Below are 23,933 nucleotides of genomic sequence, written 5' to 3'. Positions count from 1 at the left end.
CTGCTGCTGCTGTGGAAGAAGAGGGTCCTGCTGCCTCAACTGCCGCTCTAGCCCTAGAACGACGTCTGGCCGAGGGCTTCTCGTGCACCCATCCACCCCATGAAATAGTAACTTCCTTGTCATCGTCATCTGGGGGTGGTGGTGTCGCATCATCGTCTTCCCACGGGACATCAGCTAGCTCAGCCAAACTAGTAACCAGCGTAGGAAACGGTAGCAAGCCGCGGATGTGAGCTCTCCACATGCTATGCCTAATCAGCCGGGGGAAATACACCTCTTTCCCTTCCATGACACACCCAATCAGAATCAGTATATCCATCGGAATCTCTGAGAAGTGAGTGGCGGGCAGGACGTAGTGGGCAAAGATCTGCTGCCAGGTCCTAGCCTCCCAAGACAGATATGCAGATAGCATCCCCTTAGGCTTCTTTTTGTTCGCATCCATCACCCAGGGAGCATCTGGTGTAGCAATCACGCACCTAAGCGCCTCATAATCAAAAGTCATGGAGAGAATAGCCACCTCTGCCTACTGGTAGGCACAGGTCTCAGGAGTACCAACTCTGCAAAGCAGTGCATCCCTTATAGCCTCTTCAGTGATCATAATCTCTCTACCCCTTACGTGCACTGATTCCAAGTTCACTCGAAAGAAGTTACAGTAAAACTCTTTAACCCATGAGATGTTAATCCTTCCTAGGTCCCTATCAATGAAATCCAATCCCAACTCTGAAATACGGGCGTTTATGGCATGCCTCACGTCATTAGGAAGATTCAGCTTCTTCTCAATGTTTAGGTTTTTCTTTGTATAACGGGAGAAGCGTAGCTCGCAATAGAGGTTGGGGAATTTGGTTGAATCAGTAGATAGAAGTGACTAATTTTCTATATCTTCTTCATTCAACGGATTCTTGGCATAGTTAGCATATGGTGAGGGGGTAGAGGTCTTGGAGCGCTTCCTCTTTTTGGAAGTGGTGGCTATAGCTTTTCCCTTATTCGACATCCTGAAAAACAGAGATAATACAATATAAGCATATAGCCAAGTAGGTGTAAAGCACTCAAAGCAAAGCGTACTCATGAAGTGAAGAAAGAAAGGAGATTTCTTGGAATGCAAGCAAACATAATTCAGAATTCAAACAAACTTCAAACCAAGAATTCAAACCATACTTTGTACATTATTCGTTTACTGAGCCTAGAAAGCACCATATCCAAAAGAATGATATAAAGAGTTAAGTTAAAAACCAAAAGAGGTTAGTCAGTTAAACAAGTTAAAGTCAGAAATCAGTTTGAAAATCAGTGATATGGTGATTACTAGTTCAATTCGAAAGGAATGCATAAAACAGGGATGCAAGCATGTTCACAATCATGAATTGTAATAAGTCATTGATGATGAAATATGATATAGCTAGAAAGTAACTAATGTAAAACAAACCATCAATCAATGCAAGGATCACTAGTAATGCTGGTGAAATCAAACCTTGAGAAACAAGTGAATCTAGCACATTTAACACCAACTCTAGCAATGCATACAAGTCACAAGTTCAAATATGAATTGGAAACCTCATGGTCTATGTGACTTGATCAGACTATATAAGAACATAAGGAACTAGTTGGTCACATAGATTAGAACATTCAAACTCATGTGTGCATGCAAAAGAGGCACAAAATTTAAGGAAATCACAAGTGATGGTCGCTTAGGAAATTTATTAAAACCATTCAATGCCTATACACAAATCATCATGCATCACAAGCAAAGAGTTTAAACAAGACCAAAACTTGTCCCTAAGGGTTTTCCAAAACCATTTAAGCAACAAGCTTCTAATTGAACAGAAATCATCAACTAGAGGTTGCTACATCCATCAAACAAGGTTGATTTAAGGACTATGGTTAAGAAAAATTCAGCAACATTTTAGCAGCAAATTGGCCATTTTCCAAATTCAAACAGTCAAAGCAGATTCCATATGAATTCATTAACAATTAGAAACACAAAATCATACATATATGAGTTTATATGAATATAACAGATAGCCAACAGTTCAGCAACAAAGCAATTCAGATAAAACAGATAACAGGAGCAGTTGCTTCAATCAGCATTCCCTTCACCAATCTATCACAAGTAAGCAGCATGAACAAATTACATGAACACAGAGCAATACAGCAAAACAGAGCAATTTCGCATAGCAACAGAAATTCAAACAATGCCTAAATCCACTACTCAGCCCAGATTCACTAACCACCTAAATCAAACTAAACTAACTAACTAAACTAATTCTAACTACACTAATGGAATTACAATAAGCAGTAAAAAAAGTAGAACAGGGGAGACAAAAACCTGGGGTGTAGAAACTAAACGGGGTAAATGGAATGAAGGCGAAGTGGAGTGGTAGTTTGGCGTGGCTGTGGAGCTCACGCCGGCGACAATGGTGGTCGCGGTGGCGCTGAGGCTGGCTGAGAGAGAGAGAGCTGAGACAGAGAGAGGTCGAGTGGAGTGAGAGAGAGTGAAAGAGTGGAGGTTACGCAGTGATGGCGGCGATGGTCGTGGTCGCCCGCCGAAGGGCAGCCGCTGGTTGTTGAACAGAGGAGGGAGGTGTTGGTGGAAAAGAAATGGAACGTTGGGGATGAAGGGGGTGTTGCGCGAATGCGCTAGGGCTTCGTGTCTCTGGTTAAATGGGGTTTTTAAATCCACGCGAGCGCGCACCGTGCGCGTCTGCGTGGGTGATAGAAATAGGGAGATGGCGTGAAGGCGCCATACGCGCCTGCGCGTATATGGACGAGTTAAGGGTTGGTGCGGATGCGTACCGTGTGCGTCCGCGCAGGTATGCTGGGCCAGAGGCACAAAAGAGGCCCAGAGTTGGCACAACTCTCGGGTCCTTTGGCCTGGGTGATGCTAAACGCATCAACGCGCGTGCGCACCATGCGCGTTTGTGTGGATGGTATGAGCTTATGGAATGGGCGCGGAGGCGCGAAGTACGCCAACGCGTGTATAAAGAAATAGGGAGTGGCGCGGACGCATGGATTGAGACACAGAGTTGGCCCAAAAGTGGCACAACTCTCTGGTCCTTGGCCCAGAGTGTTGAAATGGACAGCCTATGCGCGCGCGCTTTGCGCTTGCGCATAGGTTGGTTTTTTTTTTTTTAATGAGCGTCAAAAAGAGCTTATAACCTTCCCATTCTTCTCTGAAACTCTAAACTAGCTAAGATGCAAGATTAAGCGTATTTTGAAACATAGGGGATTCTTCAAATAACTTGAGAAAACTTGCAATTCAAGCAAAAACTCAATTCAAAGAATTATCCCTTATTAAAGCATAGAATGTATAAACATCTTAGCAAGCAAAGAAAAATATACCAAGAAGTAAAGAAACTATATACAATGGAACCCAATTCATTCATTCATTATATCTACAAGAGAATGGAAAGAGTTTACCATGGTGGGGTGTCTCCCACCAAGCACTTTTAGTTTAAGTCCTTAAGTTGGACATTGGGAGGCTCCTTGTCAAGGTGGTTTGCGCTTGTATCCATCCTTGAACCTCCAAGAGTTCTTGTCCTTCATTCGGTTGTCAGAAGTTCCAACCTTCTTCATTAAGCTTTTGTGAGGTCCTTTCCAAGATGTGAGCTCCCGAGATTGACCATCGTAAGATAATCCAGGATCCCATATCTTGTCATCGCACCCATCTTCTAGTTGATTGCCTTGACTTTGTTCGGGTGACGAGAAAACAGAATTCTCATGGAAGTACCAAACTACTCTCGTAGACCCAATTAATCGAGCATTACACCAACCCATGCTCTCCAATTTCGAGCTTCCCACCATAATGAGCCTAGATTTAGAATGCCAACCACCAAACATCCTCCTCTTTCGCTTAATTCCACAAAGTGCCCTAAGTTGGCCATCCGTTTCAAGCAAACCACACTCAAGTGGGATAGTAATGTTGAGAGTTAGAAGTTTTACCCACTCAAGCGGAGGATTGGATGACGAATTAAGTAGGGGAGTTCCCAAAGATCTTGATAAAGCATGCTCTACTCCCGTCCATCCTCTTCTAGAGGTTTCCACCACTTGGCGAGGTTCTTCAAGTTTTTCCTGATGCCGGGCTTCCTCAAGTTCACCTCCTTCTTCACCAATTTCTTCTATTTCTTCCCTATCACTCTCATCATAGATAGGAGGTAAAGTAAAATCTACCTCATCATCGAATCTAGACATTTTAGGGAAGGACTCTTCAAACTCGGACGGATCATATGTTGATTCGGAATCATCATAGATAGGAGCGCTTGTTGCTTGGAATACTTCTCCCAGTCCTTTATCTTCAGTAGGCCTTGGAGGTTTCAAGTCTTCTTCAACCTTGCTTTCTAATCCACTGGGGAATGGTTCAACAAGATCATCGAGGGGGTTGATCAACATGGGTAAAAAATCACTAGTGATGGAACCTACTTCTTGATCAATTTCCTTCAACTCTCTGTTTACTTCTGCAACATTACTCTTTTCTTTGACATCCCCTTCAAGCTTCTTGGAAGAGGGTTCTTCAATTCGAGATTCCTTTATGTGCTCAACGTATCCCAAACATCCATCCACTACTTTCTTTTGTTCGCTAATCTCTATCTTCTCCCATTGTTGTCCTTCTGGCTTCAATTCTCCTTCCTCACCATGGAGCTTTAAGTTCATACTCTCACTAAGCTCCTTGATTATTTTTCCACATTCAACAATGGGGGTACTTAAAGTGCATAAACTTAGGTGAGACGTTAAGTGATTCACGGCTTCTACCATGCTAGCTATCTTTACTCTTAGCTCCCTAAATTTAGTTTTATCCTCCTCTTGCCGCCTTAAGATGCGAGATTTAAGGTCTCTCAGTTTTGATATGAAGGCTTCGTCGGGAGGTGGTGGTGGAAGAGAGGGTTCCTCGGTTAAGGGAAGATTGTTATAATCGGAAGGTGGTTCATGTTGATGGAGTTCTTGAGGTGGTGTATGTGAAAATTGTGGTTCTTGGGGATATTGGTATTGGGATGGTGATCGTTCCATATGTGATTCGAACGGTGGTTGATATGGTATATATGAGTTATGGTCATGTAGAGTGGAATGGTGGTGTGAGGCTTGTGAGTATGATGTGTGGCTATATTGAGGAATGGGGTCACATGCATATGATGATTGTGGTTGACAACCACAACAAAGGTCATCACACACATTAGACTGGCGTACGTTAGGATCGGAATTATACCCATAGGAGTTCGTAGGAGGTTGTTGCCATGAAGGTTGTTCATAAGCTTGAGGTTCCTCCCATCCTTGATTCCCAAATCCCTGATGCATATCCTCATTGGAGCTTCCATTTCCTACAACATAGTTTGAACTACACTCATAGCCAAAAGGATGAGAATTCATAATGAAATAGAAAATAAAGACAAAGGGCAATAAGAAATAAAGAAGATAAAATCCTAACTAGTAAAAACTGGCAAACAAACCAAAGTTCAAGCTATTCACAATATGTACAATAGCCAATAACATAGCACCATTGGGTCCCCAGCAACGGCAACATTTTTTGATGAATCGCGACTCTCGGCGGTTTATAATTTATCTAATGAGGTCTCGTTGTTAAGTATAGTTTCTAAACTAACCAATAGTCCTTTCATACAAAAATTTAGTTTGTCACAAGTAACAGACCCTAATAAAAATTTAACGGAGTATTTGGACTCCGAGTCGTCTCCCTAGGAACCAATGCAGTGCATGCGTATTGGCTATGATAGGGGTAAAAAGGGGGTTTTGTTTATGAGATGGCAAGAAAGTAAATTGAGCGAGTAAGTAAAGAAAGCAAAATAAAGAACTCTTTGCTAAGACTGGGGTACCTGAGATCACAATCCTAGTTAACACCAATTATTGATAATTATGAGAGGCCAACCCATTAAGTCTACTTCTCGAAGCCTTAAGTACGTGACATTTACTCCTAGACTGGAAGTATGTTAAATAGGCCTAATCACATCCACCCATAAGTCCTAACCTTCCTACCAATTGGCTTAGTAGTGGGTTAACGTCAATGAGCTTCAAATTGATCACACAGGGTTCTCAAATTACCAAATCCATTGTATCCAAAAACTCAAGATCAGTCAAGTCCCTTGGCTTAGACCAAGAGTTGATAAAACTACTAAAGAACTAAAGAGAGCATTTCATCGAACACTTAGAGTGCAATAAAAGTTGACATCATAAATTGCAAAGATACTAAAATCTACCACTATTAATTGCAAGAAAAGTGAGGTCAAAACTCAATTCATCAATTAAAGAAATATCAACATCAAAATTGCATTAAATGTAAACAAATCCAACATGAGTCAACATCACAAACAAGAGCAAATTGAAAAACTAGCATAAAAAACTAAGAGGATCAAGGTGTAGCAATGAGAAATTATGGAAGAAACAAGATGAGATCAAGTAATTAAACATGAAATTAAAATATTCTAACCTAATCCTAACCTAATTCTAGAGAGAAGAGGGAGCTTCTCTCTCTAGAAAACTAACTAAAGGCTCATGTTGGCTAAACTAATTGCCCCCTCCCTTCTTGGACTTCAATTCTGCATGAAATACACTCAGAAACAAGTTGGATTTGGGCCTGGGCAGCTCAGAAATCGCCCCCAGCATTTTGCCTTCAAGTGGGCCACGTGAGAGTATCGGCTCGTGTGCGCCATGTGCGCGTGTGTGTCGCTGGCAAATTCTCAACCCGCGTGGACGCGGCATGTACGCGAGCGCGTCCATAGGCGAAATCACTTTTGCGCGTGCGCGCCTGGTGCGCGTGCACGTCCTTTGGTGCATTCCCAATCTTTGTTTCTCCATTCATTCTCCCTTTTTGTATGCTTTTCTCCTCATTTCTTCCATCCAATACTTGCGTCACGGACCTGAAATCACTCATCAAACACATCAAGGCATCGAATAGAATTAAAGTGAATTAAAATCACCAATTTAGGGCCTAAAAAGCATGTTTTTACACTTAAGCAAAATTCAAGGGAGAATTACAAAACCATGCTATTTCATTGAATAAATGCGAGAAAAAGTGACAAAATCCCCCAAAATAAGCACAAGATAAATCACGAAATCGGGGTTTATCAGCCATTTACTGTGAAGGTCTCTTTGGAAGCTTCATCAAGTAGCTCTAGATAGGCATGAAGAGACACTCTAGTGATGAGATAGGGACCAGTCCACTTGGATCTAAGCTTCCCAGGAAAAATTTTCAATCTTGAATTGAATAGCAACACTTTCTGGCCTGGTTCAGATGTCCTAGGTGTAATCTTCTTATCATGCCATCTCTTTGCCCTTTCTTTGTATATCTTGGCATTTTCATATGCCTCAAGTCTGAATTCTTCTAATTCATTAAGCTGTAGTAGTCTCTTCTCCCCTGCTGCTTGAGCATCCAGATTGAGGAGTTTGGTAGCCCAGAAGGCTTTGTGCTCAAGTTCCACAGGGAGATGGCAAGTTTTGCCATAGACTAGCTGGAAAGAAGACCTTCCAATAGAGGTTTTGAATGCAGTTCTGTATGCCAGAGGGCATCATCTAACTTCCTTGCCCAATCTCTTCTTGTAGCTCCCACTATTTTCTCCAAGATCTTCTTTAACTCTGTTTGCTAACTCCGCCTAGACATTGGTTTGTGGATAGTAAGGTGTAGCTACCTTATGTGTCATTCCGTATCTGTGAAGAAGAGCATTCAAATGCTTGTTGCAAAAATGACTTCCACCATCACTTATGAGCCCTTTGGGTACTCCAAATCTGGTGAAGATATTCTTCCTGAGAAATTGGAGGACTATATTGGCATCACATGTGGTAGTGGCTATATCTTCCACCCATTTTGAGACATATTCTATGGCCACCAATATGTATTTGAATGAGTAAGATGGAGGGAAATGCCCCATGAAGTCTATTCCTCATATGTGAAACAGCTCCACCTCCAAGATATACTTCTGAGGCATTTCATTCCTCTTTGTTAAGCTTCCTACCCTTTGGCATTCATTACATTGGCTCACAAACTCCATAGCATCCTTAAATATGGAGGGCCAATAGAATCCACTTTGAAGAACTTCTGCAACTGTCCTTTCAGCACCAAAATGACCACCATAGCATGAGCTATGACAATGCCATAGAATGTTTCTCATTTCACCATCTGGTACACATCGCCTGATAATTCTATCTGGACATCTCTTGAACAGAAAAGGCTCATCCCACAAGAATAGCTTGGCCTCATTGAGCAGCTTCTTCACTTATTGCCTAGTGTATTCTTGTGGGATACTTCTTCCTACCTTGTAGTATGCAATATCTGCAAACCAAGGTGCTTGTTGAACTTGCAAGAGATATTCATCTGGAAACTTTTCATTCACTGGTTGTGAGGCTTCTTGGTTGGTTTCTTGTGGTAGCCTTGACAAGTGGTCAGCAACTTGATTTTCACTTTTTTTCCTATCCCTTATCTCAATGTCAAATTCTTGTAACAGCAATACCCATCTAATGAGCCTTGGCTTAGCATCCTGTTTTGACATAAGATACTTAAGGGCAACATGATCAGTGTAAACCACAATTTTTGATTCAATTAAATATGGCCTGAACTTATCAAAAGCATATACAACTGCTAATAGTTCTTTTTCTGTGGTGGTGTAGTTTTTCTGTGCTTCATTTAATACTTTGCTTGCACAGTAAATGACTTGATGCAATTTATTCGTCCTTTGTCCCAACACAGCACCTATTGCAAAATCACTTGCATCACACATGAGTTCAAATGGTAGTCCCTAAGTTGGGGGTGTGATAATTGGTGCTGTAGTGAGTTTAGTTTTCAGAATCTCAAAAAAGCATGTTTGCATTCATCATCAAAGATAAAAGGATTGCTAGCCACTAGCAAATTGCTTAGCGGTTTAGCTATTTTAGAAAAATCTTTGATGAATCTCCTGTAAAATCCAGCATGCCCCAAGAAACTTCTAACAGCTTTCACATTAGTTGGTAAAGGGAGTTTTTGTATGACTTCTACTTTTGCCTTGTCAACTTCTATACCCTTACTTGAAATCTTAAGCCCAAGAACAATCCCCTCGGGTACCATAAAATGGCATTTTTCCCAATTTAAAACCAAATTAGTTTCTTGGCATCTCTTTAAGACTAGGGTAAGATGATGCAAGCAAGTGTTAAAAAAGTCACCAAGAACAGAGAAATCATCCATAAAAACCCCAATGAACTTTTCTACCATATCAGAAAGGATAGATAGCATACACCTTTGAAAGGTTGCTGGAGCATTACACAACCCGAATGGCATTCTTCTATATGCAAAGACTCCAAAGGGGCAAGTGAAGGAGGTCTTCTCTTGATCCTTGGGGTCCACCACTATTTGGTTATAGCCCGAATATCCATCCAGAAAGCAATAGTAAGCATGGCCAGCCAGTCTTTCTAACATCTGATCAATGAAGGGAAGAGGGAAATGCTCCTTCCTTGTGGCATCATTCAATCTTCTATAATCAATGTACATTCTCCACCCAGTTACTGTCCTTGTTGGGATAAGCTCATTCTTTTCATTGGAGATGACAGTCATGCCTCCCTTCTTTGGTACAACTTGAACTGGACTAACCTAGGGGCTGTCAAAAATAGGATATATAATCCCAGCATCCCATAACTTCATCACTTCTTTCTGCACCACTTCTTTCATTGTGGGATTGAGTCTCCTTTGAGGTTGCACAACTGGCTTAGAGTCTTCCTCCAGAAGTATTTTTTGCATGCATATGGTGGGGCTTATGCCTTTCAGATCATCAATTATCCATCCCAATGCACTCTTTTAAGTTCTCAATACATCAAGTAACTCTCATTCTTCTTGTGAGCTCAAGGTGGAGTTAATGATCACTGGAAAGGTCTCTTTATCACCAAGAAGGCATATTTGAGGTTTGGAGGTAGAGGTTTCAATTCTTGCTTTGGTGCCCCTTCTTCCTTAACTTCACTTGAATTTTCAAGTGCTTGTGTCTCCTCTGAATCTTCCACTTGAATGTCTTGAGTTTCCCCTTCATGTTCTTCATATTAGCTTGCTTCAAGTGCTTCTTCAACTAAAGTGTCCACCATATCAATCCTCATACAATTTTCTTTCTCAGCGGGGTATTGCATTGCCTTGAAAACATTGAGAACCATTTGCTCATCATGCACCCTGAGAACCATTTCACCCTTTTCAACATCAATAATCGCCCTAGCTGTGGCTAAGAAAGGTCCTCCAAGAATGATTGAGTTACTTCCTTCCTCATCCATGTTTAGGATCACAAAGTCAGCTGGAAAAATGAACTCTCCAACTTTCACTAATAGATTCTCTACTACTCCATTGGGTATCTTGAGATATCTGTCAGCAAGTTGTAATGACATTCTTATAGGCTTAACCTCCTCTATCATCAATTTCTTCATCATGGCAAGAGGCATTAGATTAATGCTTGCTCCTAAGTTACATAGTGCTTTATCAAATGTCATGTTCCTAATAGTGCATGGTATAAGGAAGCTTTCTGGATCTTTGAGTTTTGGTGGAAGCCCACTTTGAATAATTACAATGCATTCTTGGGTGATAAGTTCTTTAAGAAACTTTGCATAGAGTGGCATCTGTTCCAAAGCCTTGGCTAATGGAATGTTAATTTCAAGTTTCTTGAAGATTTTTAAGAACTTAGGAATTGTTGATCCCTCATCTCTTTGTGTAGCCTCTGTGGGTAAGAAAGTTTGGGGACATAGAGCTTCACTCCTTCCTTCCTTTCCTCTGGTTTTGGCTCCATAATTTCCTTGTTTTTCTTAGAGGTTTGTGCCTCTTTGCCCACAGGGATTGATTGGTCAATCAAATTTAATTAGAGGAATGTTCTAGTTGAGCTAAGCAGAATTTAATGTGAGAGTTACAGGAAATTAAATTGCAGGAAAGTAAATAGCAGAAAATGTAAATACTGGAAATAAATAGCTGAATGTAAATGGCGGAAAGTAAATTGCAGAATGTTAAATGGGGATTTGGGAAGATGATCATAAAAGTAAATTGCAGAAATTAAAGAGAATGGGTGAGATAGGATATGGGGAGTTCATTGGGCTCAGGAGATGTTGTATTCTCCGAATCAAGTTCATCTTCATCTCTTCCTCAATCAATGCATTCATTGATCTCCTTGGCAATCTTAAGTGATTGAATTCCAATTCCTTGGTAATTCAATCTCTCAAATCTTGATCAACAGCTAATTCCTTGGTCTAATTGCTCATGAGAAGAGATGAAGTGTGGTCACTGATTATACCACATGTATTTCCAAATCAAAATTTTGGTAGGATTATATGTCACTATATCCATCCAAACCCCAATTTCGTCCAACATGAGAAAGCATTTCTAGCATGATCTCTTCATTCCTCTTCCAAGGTTCCGAAGAGATCCAAGTATGAATAGCTTCTTTTCCAAGATAACTACCCAATTGGATGAAGATTGAAAGCTTTCTAGTAAAATCAAGAGAAAAGAAAGATGAAGGATAATGAAAACTATTATCGATCCATCAAATTACAACAGAGCTCCCTAACCCAATGAAAGGGGTTTAGTTGTTCATAGCTCTAGGAATAGAAAATAAAGATGGAGAATGCATTCTGAAAGTAAAACTAGAAGTTGCAGAGAAAGTAAAATTATATAGAGAGTAGTTCTCCCAATCCCCCAAAAGCTCCATTCTCTAATTCAAAACTACTCCTATATATACTACTCTTCTGATCTTCTAGTTGGCTCTTCAAGTCTTTGGATATGGGCCTTTGGGTCTTGAGTTTGAAGCAGTTTAAAATCTTCAATGGGCTCAGCTTTACTTGCAGAGAAAGTGTGAAGTAAGCATGGACTTTAGCTAGGATGTTAGTGGCGTTAACATTTAAGTGAAAATGTGGGTTCGAGAACATTAGTGACAATCACCTTTTTCACTAACGTTTCTAGCCCAAGATGGTTCACGTTAACTTCAACGTTAGTGACACTAACGTGACCACTAACATTGCCTCTTAATCATTCGCGAACGTTATTGGGGTTTACCTTTTTCACTAACGTTGCTCTTAACCCCCTTTTCCCATGTTAGAGTCCACGTTAGTATAACTAACGTGGCTCTTAACGTGGGCATGCCTTAGCCTCGAGAGCGTTAGTGACACTTACCTTTGTCACTAATGCTCCAAACACCCTGCTTCCCACGTTACAGTTCACGTTATTTAGGTTAACGTGACTTCTAACGTGGTAGTGATAGCCATATCCAACGTTAGTGACAAAGGTGAGTGTCACTAACGTTGGCACTTTTTTTATTTCACGTTAGAGCTCACGTTAGTGTACTTAACGTGACTCTTAACGTGGCTAGGTGTGCCCCCTTTTCCAACGTTAGTGGCATTCACTTTTACTACTAACGTTGGAGCTTTGCTTCTCTTCCACGTTAGCTTCCACGTTAACATAGTTAACGTGGCAACTAATGTGGGCTATGATGGCTCACGCAGGCGTTATTGGCAATCACTTTTCTCATTAACATTGCAAGTTATCCTCCATTCCACGTTAATAGTCACGTTAGTTAGACTAACGTGGCTATTAACGTGGCATCTTCCTTGCTTCCTTTGTCCTGAAATCAAGCAATTAAAGTGCATCAAAGCTAGGTTCTAACCCATGAGATCATGCATCATTCATCTTATCATTCAATTCATGCATAATTCTCATAAAATCATATAAAATTCACAATGTTTGCTTGAATCAAGATGTAAATGATTATTTATCCAAAACTTGCTTATTTCCTAAGAAAGTGCATGAAACTACCCTAAAACAGTAAAGAAAAGGTCAGTAAAACTGGCCAAAATGCCCCGGTATCACAACACCAAACTTAAAGCTTGCTTGTCCCTAAGCAAGTACTGAAACATAAGAATGATGAATGAAATGACAAGAGAAATGAATCATTATTGTGGAAGTCATGTCCTTGGTTTTATAGGGTTTCATGCATAGCAACTTAGGTTCATTCCTTTATTGGCTTTCAGACCTTTACCATGCCCTGGAATACTCTCTTGATTGCACCCTATGAGACTTTTATTTATTGGTCCCTTTTTCTTTTTATGGTTTGATTGTGTTCTTTAGACTAGGTGCTTTGTAAGGGGGCGACTCTTTAAGATAAGCTTTCAGCCAACACTCCCGAACCAGTTGGTCCAAGGTGCTGGGTGTTGTATGATGCCAGGGCATTTTGGCCAATTTGACTGACCTTTTCTTTACTGTTTTTAGGGTAGTTTCATGAATTTCATTTGAAAATAAGCTAGTTTTGGGTAGATATTCACTTACATCTTGATTCAAGCATACATTGTGCACTTTACATGATTTCATGAGGATTTTGTATGAATTTAATGACAAATTGGATGTTGTATTTCCCATGACTTGGACTAGAACTTTGATGCACTCTATTGCTTGATTTCAGGACAAAGGAAGCAAGGAAGAACCATGTTAGCAGCCACGTTAATCTAATTAACGTAACTCCTAACGTCGAATCGGAGTAACTTGCAAAGTTAATGAGAAAAGTAATCGCCAATAATGCTCTCCAAGCCATCATTGCCCACGTTAAGAGTCACGTTAACTAAGTTAACGTGAACTCTAACGTGGAGGAAAGGAAATAGAGCCAACGTTAGTGACACTTACCTTTGTCACTAACGTTGGACCAAGCTCATAAGTGGCCACGTTAAGAGCCACGTTAACTTAGTTAACGTGGCCTCTAACGTTAAGAAGTAAAGGGGAAGCCAACGTTAGTGACATTCAACTTTGTCACTAACGTTGGCCAAGTCACAATAAGCCACGTTAAAGGGAAGCTAACGTGAAGAAAGTAGGTGATCGACAACGTTAGTGACACCAAACATTGTCACTAACGTTGGGATTAACCCACACAAGCCCCAATAAGCCACGTTAACTCCCACGTTAACCTAGTTAACTGATGCCAAGGCATCTTAGGCTAGTTTCACTAGCATTTTTCTGTTAGTTTTAGTTGTTTTATGCATTTTCTTGAGCTTAAAGTAACCAAAAATGGTTAAATGAAGAACAAAGCAATGAACCATCCAAACAGTATGATTTTGATGCAAATTCCATGAGTTTTAGTTATATTACTTGAATGATATGAATGGAAGAATTCTCATGAAATTTTGCAAGACTTTGATGCATTTGTTTGGATGATTTCAGGGGAGAAGAGGCTAAGCAAGGAAGCAACAAAATCAATAAAGGAAGCTTGAATATCACATGTGGAGTTTAAGTTCCAGTTTAAGCCTAAACTGGAGCTTAAACGCCAGAATCATGAAGGCTAAGAAATGCTTGAATTGAAGTTTAACCTCCAGTTTAACCTCAAACTGGAGGTTAAACGCCAGAATGAAAAGTCTCACCAAAGAAGCATTCCACGTTTAACCTCCAGTTTGACCTCAAACTGGAGGTTAAACGCCAGAATGATAATGCCACTCAGGAAGGAGTTCCACGTTTAACCTCCAGTTTAACCTTAAACTGGAGGTTAAACGCCAGAATGGGAAAAGCACCAGGGAGCCATTTCCACGTTTAAGCTCCAGTTTGACCTCAAACTGGAGCTTAAACGTGTTCGACCAAGAACTCTCCTCCAGGGTTGCTCTCTCCATTCCCACGTTTAAGCTCCAGTTTGACCTCAAACTGGAGCTTAAACGTGTTCGACACCTCCAGGGCTACTCTTCTAAGCTTCCACGTTTAACCTCCAGTTTAACCTTAAACTGGAGGTTAAACGTGTTCGACCTCCAGGGCTGCCCTTCCTATATCCACGTTTAAGCTTCAGTTTAACCTTAAACTGAAGCTTAAACGTGTTCGACTACATGACTCTCCAGGGCTGCCTTCTTCCATTTCCACGTTTAAGCTTCAGTTTAACCTTAAACTGAAGCTTAAACGTGCTTCTACAAAAGGCCTCACTGGAAGTGTCTGGCGTTTAAGTTGCAGTTTAAGCTTAAACTGCAACTTAAACGCCACCCTTGGAAAAGGTTTCTGGACCAAAAATATTGTGGTTTAAGTTAGTATTTGAGCACAAACATTAACTTAAACTTATTCTGGTATGAAACCCAATTGAATATCATGGTTTATGGGATTGGGCCTGAAGGATTGATGAGTCTGAAATTTCAATTTATTGAGTCATGTGCCATTATTTGATTATCACTAAGTTGGCTCAATGAATGTTACAGAATTTGGATCAACAACCTCATCAAGATTATGGATCATAAACCCAAGGCAAAAGGAAAGCAGGGAGAGCCCAAGAAACACAACAGAAGCTCAATATAGAAAGTGTATAAATAGGATAGAATTTAAGTTAGAAGGAACCTTTTAACTTTTACCTTCACTTTTAGCTAGTTTTCATATCTTTGTAATTGAATTCAGAGCTATGACTCACTAAACCCCCTTTCATTGGGTTAGGGAGCTCTATTGTAATTCAATGAATCAATAATAGTTTATCTTCTTCTTCAATCTTTTCTCTTGAATTTTGTTAGAAAGCTTCTCGATCTAATTCCATTGGGTAGTTGTCTTGGGAAAGAAACTACCCATAATTGGAATCCTTCGGAACCTTGGGAAAGGAATGGAGGATTCATGCTAGAGAAGCTTTCTCACAGTGAATTGGATTGGGGTTTGGATGGATATTGTGACATGTAATCCTACCAAATTGTGGTTCATGAAACTGTGTGGTATAATCAGTGATCGAGCATCATCTCTTCTTATGAACACTTAAACCAAGGGATTGGGAATTTGTTCATTTTTAGAGAGTATTGGTGAGCCAAGGGATTGGGATCCAATCATATAAGATTGCCAAGCAAAATTCAATGAACGCATTGCTTGAGGAAGAGATAAACATGTTTTGATTCGGAGATCTCAATATCTCCTATAACCCAATGAATCCCCCAATTCTGATTTCCATCTTCTCTTTACATTCTGCAACTCAATTCATGCAATCAACCCCCATTCCCTTTTAATTTCAGCAATTTAGTTTCTGCTCTTTAATTCATGCAATTTAAGATTCCGCCATTTAATTTTCTTGTCATTTATTTTTCCCGCCAATTTTACATTCCGCAATTCTCATCTCAAATCTTGATTCCGCTCAACTAGAACACACTTCTAATCCGAATTGCTCACTCAACCAATCCTTGTGGGATTCGACCTCACTCTATTGTGAGTTTTTACTTGACGATAACCGGTGCACTTGCCGGAAGGAATTTTGCCGATCGTGCAATTTCCTAAATCGTAGCATAACTAGTTTATGCGCACCAAGTTTATGGCGCCGTTGCCGGGGATTGGTTTTCGATTGAAAATTCTCAAATTGGAAGTTAACTAGATTGAGCAATTTTTCTTGCTTTGTTAATTCTGTTCAAGTTACTTGTTGAATTTTAATTTCTGCACTCGGTTACATGCTTTCTTTCTTTATGCCTTTAAATTCAAGCAACTAACTCACTGACTCACTAACTGTTTGAATTAATTCCTCAATTGCTCTAACCATACTCTTCCATTAACCAAGAGTATTTCACTTGTTTGTGCCTGTGCTGTGTTCTTGTATGACAGGTAGGAGAGGAGAGACATCAACTCCTCCATATACCGAACCAGAGAGGACCCTTCATAGACTGAGAAGGGAAGCAAGAGGAAAGAGAGTAGTGGGAGAAGAGGAATCTGAAGAAGAATCTGAGGACAATTTTGAGGAAGCTTTAGATCTAAACATGGATAGAGAAGTTCACAACCATGAGAGAGCTGATGGAAACAATGCCATTCCTGAGAGGAGGGTTCTTAGTTCATACATAAACCCAACCTCTGGGAATTGTGGTAGCAGCATCCAGAAACCACCCATTCAGGCCAACAATTTCGAGCTCAAACCACAGCTAATATCACTTGTGGAGAATCATTGTTCATTTGGTGGAAGTGCTAATGAAGACCCAAACCAACATCTCACAAAATTCCTGAGAATTTGTGACACTGTGAAGTCTAATGGAGTCCAGGAAGATGCCTATAAACTGCTTTTGTTCCCATTTTCACTTAGGGACAAAGCAGCTAAGTGGCTGGAATCATTCCCAAGGGGGAGTCTAACAACATGGGATGAGGTGGAAAGCAAGTTTCTGGCACGTTTCTACCCCCCACAAAAGGTCAATAGGCTTCGATCTGAGGTTCAAACGTTTAGACAACAAGATGGTGAAACTCTCTACGAGGCATGGGAGAGATTCAAGGATTTGACAAGGAAATGCCCACCAGACATGTTCCATGATTGGGTGCAATTGCATATTTTCTATGATGGACTCTCTTATGAATCAAGGAAGGCTGTAGACCATTCATCAGGAGGTTCATTGAACAGGAAAAAGACTGTGGAAGAGGCCATTGAAGTGATTGAGACAGTGGCTGAGAATGAGTACTACTATGCATCAGAAAGGCACAACACTAAGGGAGTCATGGAGCTGAACCATGTTGATACAATTCTAGCCCAAAACAAGGTGTTTGCCAAACAACTAGCCGAGCTTACCAGGCAATTAGAAACAAAGCAAGTGGCTGCAATACACACACAAGATCAAGAGGAAGTAAGCATTGAAGGAGGTGATTGGGAAGAGGCCAACTATGTGGGAAACCAACAAAGGCAATCATATGATCCACACTCCAACACTTACAACCCAGGATGGAAAAATCACCCAAACTTTGGGTGGGGGAACCAACAAACCCAACCACAAAACCACAAACCTTACAACCACAACCAACATAACAATTCCACATACCAAAACTCCAACCAAAGATCATACCAAGCCACACAAAACACTTACCCCCAACCATCCTATCATGGCCAAAATAATCAACCTACCCAACTTAATCCGAACCAACAATTTCAAGATCAATTAAACCGGATAGAAGGAATGATGGTAACCATGAGTCAAGACATAACCGAATTGAAAGCTTTTAAGGAAGAAGTAAATTCTAACCTACAAAACCAAGGAGCTGCCATCCAGAAGCTAGAAAATCAAATTGTGTATTTGTCTAAGCAAACCCCTGGGACAAGCGCTTCTCATGCTGCCAAGGCTATTGCAAGGGAAGAATGTAAAGCCATAACCCTCAGAAGTGGAAAGAATCTGAAGGAGATCTCAAAGGAAACCACAGAGGATGAAGCAAAGGAAAATGTGAAAGACAAAGAACAAGGACAATCTTTTACACCGTCTGCAACAAAAGAAAAAGAAAAAGAGGTCCTGAAGCCTTATACACCTAAAGCACCTTATCCTCAACGTTTGATGAAAAGTGAAAAAGATGGCCAATTCTCCAGGTTCTTGGAGATTTTCAAGAAGCTTCAAATCAACATTCCCTTTGCTGAGGCAATAGAGCAAATGCCACTATATGCAAAATTCTTAAAGGAATTGATGACCAAGAAGAGAAGCTGGAGAAATGAGGAAACTGTATTGTTAACTGAAGAATGCAGTGCCATCATTCAGCACAAATTGCCTCAAAAATTGAAGGATCCAGGCAGTTTCCAAATCCCCTGCATCATAGGAGAAGTCATGGTGGAGAAGGCCTTGTGTGACTTAGGGGCCAGTATCAATTTGATGTCTCTAACAATGATGAGAAGAATGAAGATTGAGGAAGCCAAACCAACAAGAATGGCCCTCCAATTGGCAGATCGAACTTTTAAATTCCCTCATGGGATAGTTGAGGATTTGTTGGTGAAGGTGGGAGATTTTATATTTCCTGCTGATTTTGTGGTGTTAGATATGGAGGAAGAAGCCAAAGCTTCAATAATTCTGGGAAGACCATTCCTGGCTACTGCTGGAGCCATCATAGATGTACAAAAGGGTGAACTCACTCTTAGACTACATGATGAGAAATTGGTGTTTAATGTATTCAAGGCAATGAGCTATCCATCAGAATCACTAAGGGAATGCATGAGGGTGGATGTAGTGGACATTGCAGTACAAGAAACCTTTGAGGAAACAACAAATGAAGTGGCGGAGGAGGAGTTCACCAAGGACATAGAAGTTAGTGACATCAAGGCTGCTGAAACAACCATGCCAAACATGCCAGAGATAGTGAAAGAAAAGGAGGAAACACCAAAACCTGAGCTCAAGGCACTGCCCCCTAATCTCAAGTATGCATACTTGGGTAGTGATGAGAGCTATCCTGTTATCATTAGCTCTGCCCTGAGCCAAGAACAGGAAGAAGAATTGATCAAGGTGCTACAAACTCATCAAGATGCCATAGGATGGACCCTAGCAGATTTGAAGGGGATAAGTTCATCCATATGCATGCATAAAATCTTGTTAGAAGAGGATGCTAGACCCTCCATTCAAGCTCAGAGAAGATTGAATCCCGTCATGAAAGAAGTGGTACAAAAGGAAGTTATGAAGTTATGGCAGGCAGGGGTAATCTACCCCATTTCTGATAGCCCATGGGTTAGTCCCATCCATGTAGTTCCCAAGAAAGGTGGGATAACTGTGGTGCCAAATGAGAAGAACGAACTCATACCCACAAGAACCGTCACTGGGTGGAGGATGTGCATAGACTACAGGAAGCTCAATGAAGCCACCAGAAAGGATCATTTCCCACTCCCATTCATGGATCAGATGATTGAAAGGCTTGCCGGACATGCTTACTATTGTTTTTTAGATGGATATTCAGGCTACAACCAAATAGTGGTTGATCCTAAAGATCAAGAGAAAACATCATTTGTTTGTCCATATGGAGTTTTTGCTTATAGACGCATGCCCTTTGGATTGTGCAATGCACCTGCCACTTTCCAAAGATGCATGCTGTCCATCTTTTCGGACATGATTGAAAAATTTATTGAGGTCTTCATGGACGATTTTTCTGTGTTTGGAGATTCTTTTCCTAGCTGCCTACACCACCTTGCCTTGGTGCTTAAGAGATGCCAAGAGACTAACCTAGTGTTAAACTGGGAAAAGTGTCATTTCATGGTCACAGAAGGAATAGTCCTTGGCCACAAAATCTCTAACAGAGGCATTGAGGTGGACAGAGCTAAGGTGGAACTCATTGAAAAATTACCTCCACCAAGTAATGTCAAGGCAGTTAGGAGTTTTTTGGGACACGCTGGTTTTTACAGAAGGTTTATTAGAGACTTTTCTAAAATAGCCAAACCTTTGAGTAACTTGCTTGTCTCTGATACACCCTTTGTATTTGATAAAAATTGCATGCTAGCCTATGAACTTTTGAAACAAAAACTGTCCTCTGCACCTATCATTGCCCCACCTGATTGGAACTTACCTTTTGAACTGATGTGTGATGCATCAGACCTTGCTATTGGGGCAGTGTTAGGACAAAGGAAAGACAATTTGGTACATGTGATTTATTATGCCAGTAAAGTCTTGAATGATAACCAAAGGAATTACACAACCACTGAAAAAGAACTCTTGGCAATAGTCTTTGCATTTGACAAATTTAGATCCTATCTCATTGGATCTAAAGTCATTGTCTTCACTGATCATTCAGCTTTAAAATACTTACTTGCTAAACAAGAATCCAAACCAAGACTTATTAGATGGGTTCTTTTGTTGCAGGAATTTGACATTGAAATCAAAGACAAGAAGGGTGTAGAGAACAAGGTGGCAGACCATTTATCAAGAATACCATGTGAAGAAGGAAGCGCACAAAGCACACATATAAATGAGTGCTTTCCTGATGAACAACTCATGGTAATTCACAAAGCTCCTTGGTTTGCAGACATAGCAAACTTCAAGGCCACTGGGAGTTTGCCGTTGGAATTTAACAAGCATCAAAGGAAGAAATTGGTAAATGATGCCAAATACTTCATCTGGGACGAACCATACTTGTTCAAAAAATGTTCCGATGGCATACTCAGAAGATGCATATCAGAGGAAGAAGGAAGGGAAGTCTTATGGGACTGCCATGGCTCCACTTATGGAGGACATTTTGCAGGAGAAAGAACAGCAGCTAAGGTGTTGCAGTGTGGTTTTTATTGGCCCACTATCTTCAAAGATGCAAAGGAACTAGTGAAGCACTGCCATGAATGCCAGAAAGCGGGGAACCTGCCAAGAAGAAATGAAATGCCACAACAATTCATTCTGGAACTTGAATTGTTTGATGTATGGGGGATAGATTTCATGGGACCCTTTCCCTCCTCATACTCAAATAATTACATTCTTGTGGCAGTAGACTATGTCTCCAAATGGGTTGAAGCAATAGCAACTCCAACCAATGATAATAAGGTAGTCATGAACTTCCTCAGAAAACACATTTTTTGCCGTTTTGGGGTTCCAAGAGCAATCATCAGTGATGGAGGAAGCCACTTCTGCAACAAACCATTAGAGGCATTGCTTCTAAAATATGGAGTCAAACACAAAGTAGCCACACCATACCATCCACAAACAAGTGGGCAAGCCGAAATATCTAACAGAGAACTCAAAAGGATCCTGGAAAAGACTGTGGGAACTTCAAAGAAGGACTGGTCGATTAAGCTAGATGATGCTCTTTGGGCATATAGGACAGCTTTCAAAACACCAATTGGAATGTCTCCTTACCAACTAGTATATGGAAAAGCTTGCCATTTGCCACTGGAGTTGGAGCACAAGGCATACTGGGCCTTGAAACTTTTGAACTTGGACAACAAAGCTGCTGGAGAAAGGAGGATGTTGCAAATTCAAGAGTTGGAAGAATTCAGAGCGGAAGCTTATGAGAATGCCAAAATTTACAAAGAAAGAGCAAAGAAGAAGCATGACAGCAACATAGCCCCAAGGAAATTTGAAGAAGGACAAAAAGTATTGCTCTACAATTCTAGGCTGAAGCTATTTCCAGGGAAGCTAAAATCAAGGTGGTCTGGACCATTCCTTGTCACCAAGGTCTCCAAATATGGACAAGTAGAAATCATGGAAGAAAAGTCACAACGAGCCTTCATTGTGAACGGTCAAAGACTCAAACATTACTTGGGAGATGTGGATGAGAAGGACAAAGTTAAATATCACCTCAACTGAGGAAGCTGACCGTCAAGCTAATGACGTTAAAGAAGCGCTTGTTGGGAGGCAACCCAACCTGAGGTAATACCCTTTTGCTGTTTCTTTTATTTGTTTCAATAAAAAGGGTGAAGTAGTTTCTGTGCATTGCAAAGAATTAAGTTTGGTGTTTCACACCAAACAATGAATTCGTGGATCAATAATTCAAAGGGGAATGTGTGACTCTAAGTTTGGTGTTCCACCATAAAGATCAACTGAACACAACAACCTTTGAATTATATGAGAAGAACAACCATTCTAAGCAGTCACAGAAATGCTTAAAACCCTTAGCAGCAACTTCATTCCAAAGAGAACTCAAGGATTCAAAGCACAGAGAAGTAAGTGGGAGACTAAGTTTGGTGTTCACACACCAACTTAAGACTCAGATACTTACCCACACATAGTTGAGCTAACCAATCAAGTGCTTGAGAAGCAAGCAACTTCATCACTCTTTGCAGGAAAGGAAACAAGGATTTTAAAGCATGAAGCAACATTTAGGAGAAGAAGGGAAATCAAATTGTTTCCTGGCAACAAAGAGAAAACAAGGAATTTCACAAGGTGGTATTGTTCCTTGATAATTCTTTAAAAAGGGCAAACAAAAGCATGCTTGTTCTGGTTTAAACTGAAAATGTTGAATCTTTCTGGAATGTGAAGTTTTTAGTATATTTGTCTGTTTATTGCTTTGAATAAAGTGAATGCCTAGATGTTTGGATATAACTTCACCTTCTTAAACGAGTGCTTGCCATGCTTGTTCTGTTTCCAAAAATAAAAGACAAGTTTGAACAAAAGTAACTTGGCTAAATTAGTGACGAATCAAGTAGAATTAAGTGGTGGTATGCATGCTTGATTGTTTAGTCAGATCACTGGAATTAGAGTGTAGAATTATCATTCTTTGTGTAGAAATTGAAAACTGTCTATGGATCTTGATGAATAAATGACTTTGGCCATGAAAAAGAAAGAAAAAGAAGAAGAAAAAGCCACTGAAAAAGGGCAACCAAAAAGCAAAAAAAAAAAAATTGAGAAAATAAGCTAGGTACCAATGGTTTGAACTTCTGAGACAAATGCCTGTGGTGTTTATGTATTAAGGATATGCTTGGATGAATAGGTTCTGAGGAGTGTTTCAACACTTGGTAACTTGGGTTAACTAACCCGGGATTATCAACCAAAAGTCCATTATCAAGAGCAACCTAAATACAAAACATTTAGTCACACAAAGAGGTGCTGGGCACCAATGTCTCAAGAAGAAATGTGAACTAAAATGCCTAAAGTGGATATGTGTAGTGCACTGATAAGAAAAAGAAAATGCCAAAGGCTTGTGCAACACATGACACTAAGCAAACAAGGAGCAAAAGAAGCTCTAAGAAAAAGAAAAGAAAAACAAAGAAGAGAAAAGTGCCAAAGACATAAGAATAACAAGAGGCCATAGCAGTGTTTGATGGATGCAATGAAAAAGTGATAATCTTACCTGATAAGTATGAAAAAGTGATGCTGCAACTTTCTGCATAAAACCCTTCTGAGGAACTTCAAATGCTTGCTAATATAGCCAATGTAATTGCTTTCTGTTTCATACTTTCTTCTTAAATAACTCAGGACTTGCTTAGGGACAAGCAAGTATTAAGTTTGGTGTTGTGATGCCAAGGCATCTTAGGCTAGTTTCACTAGCATTTTTCTGTTAGTTTTAGTTGTTTTATGCATTTTCTTGAGCTTAAAGTAACCAAAAATGGTTAAATGAAGAACAAAGCAATGAACCATCCAAACAGTATGATTTTGATGCAAATTCCATGAGTTTTAGTTATATTACTTGAATGATATGAATGGAAGAATTCTCATGAAATTTTGCAAGACTTTGATGCATTTGTTTGGATGATTTCAGGGGAGAAGAGGCTAAGCAAGGAAGCAACAAAATCAATAAAGGAAGCTTGAATATCACATGTGGAGTTTAAGTTCCAGTTTAAGCCTAAACTGGAGCTTAAACGCCAGAATCATGAAGGCTAAGAAATGCTTGAATTGAAGTTTAACCTCCAGTTTAA

The 23,933-nt window shown here is 40.3% G+C and overlaps 1 protein-coding gene and 1 non-coding gene across 2 annotated transcripts; both read right to left on the bottom strand.

Annotated features, from left to right (window-relative positions):
• Positions 1-9,987: 9,987 nt before the first annotated feature.
• On the bottom strand, positions 9,988-10,422 carry LOC107633291 (uncharacterized). Its single transcript, XM_016336933.1, has one exon. It carries the CDS (start codon positions 10,420-10,422, stop codon positions 9,988-9,990), a length of 435 nt encoding a protein of 144 aa, XP_016192419.1.
• A 6,642-nt stretch (positions 10,423-17,064) lies between these two features.
• On the bottom strand, positions 17,065-17,168 carry LOC148571430 (small nucleolar RNA R71). Its single transcript, XR_015908998.1, has one exon. It is a non-coding gene; the product is annotated as a small nucleolar RNA R71 (small nucleolar RNA).
• Positions 17,169-23,933: the final 6,765 nt, after the last annotated feature.

The sequence above is a fragment of the Arachis ipaensis genome, chromosome B3 (genome assembly GCF_059453495.1).
Source record: "Arachis ipaensis isolate K30076 ecotype BB chromosome B3, ASM5945349v1, whole genome shotgun sequence".
NCBI classification, from domain to species: Eukaryota; Viridiplantae; Streptophyta; class Magnoliopsida; order Fabales; family Fabaceae; genus Arachis; species Arachis ipaensis.
The sequence above is the reverse complement of the archived record's forward strand: the minus strand, read 5'-3'. Positions and strand labels throughout refer to the sequence as shown.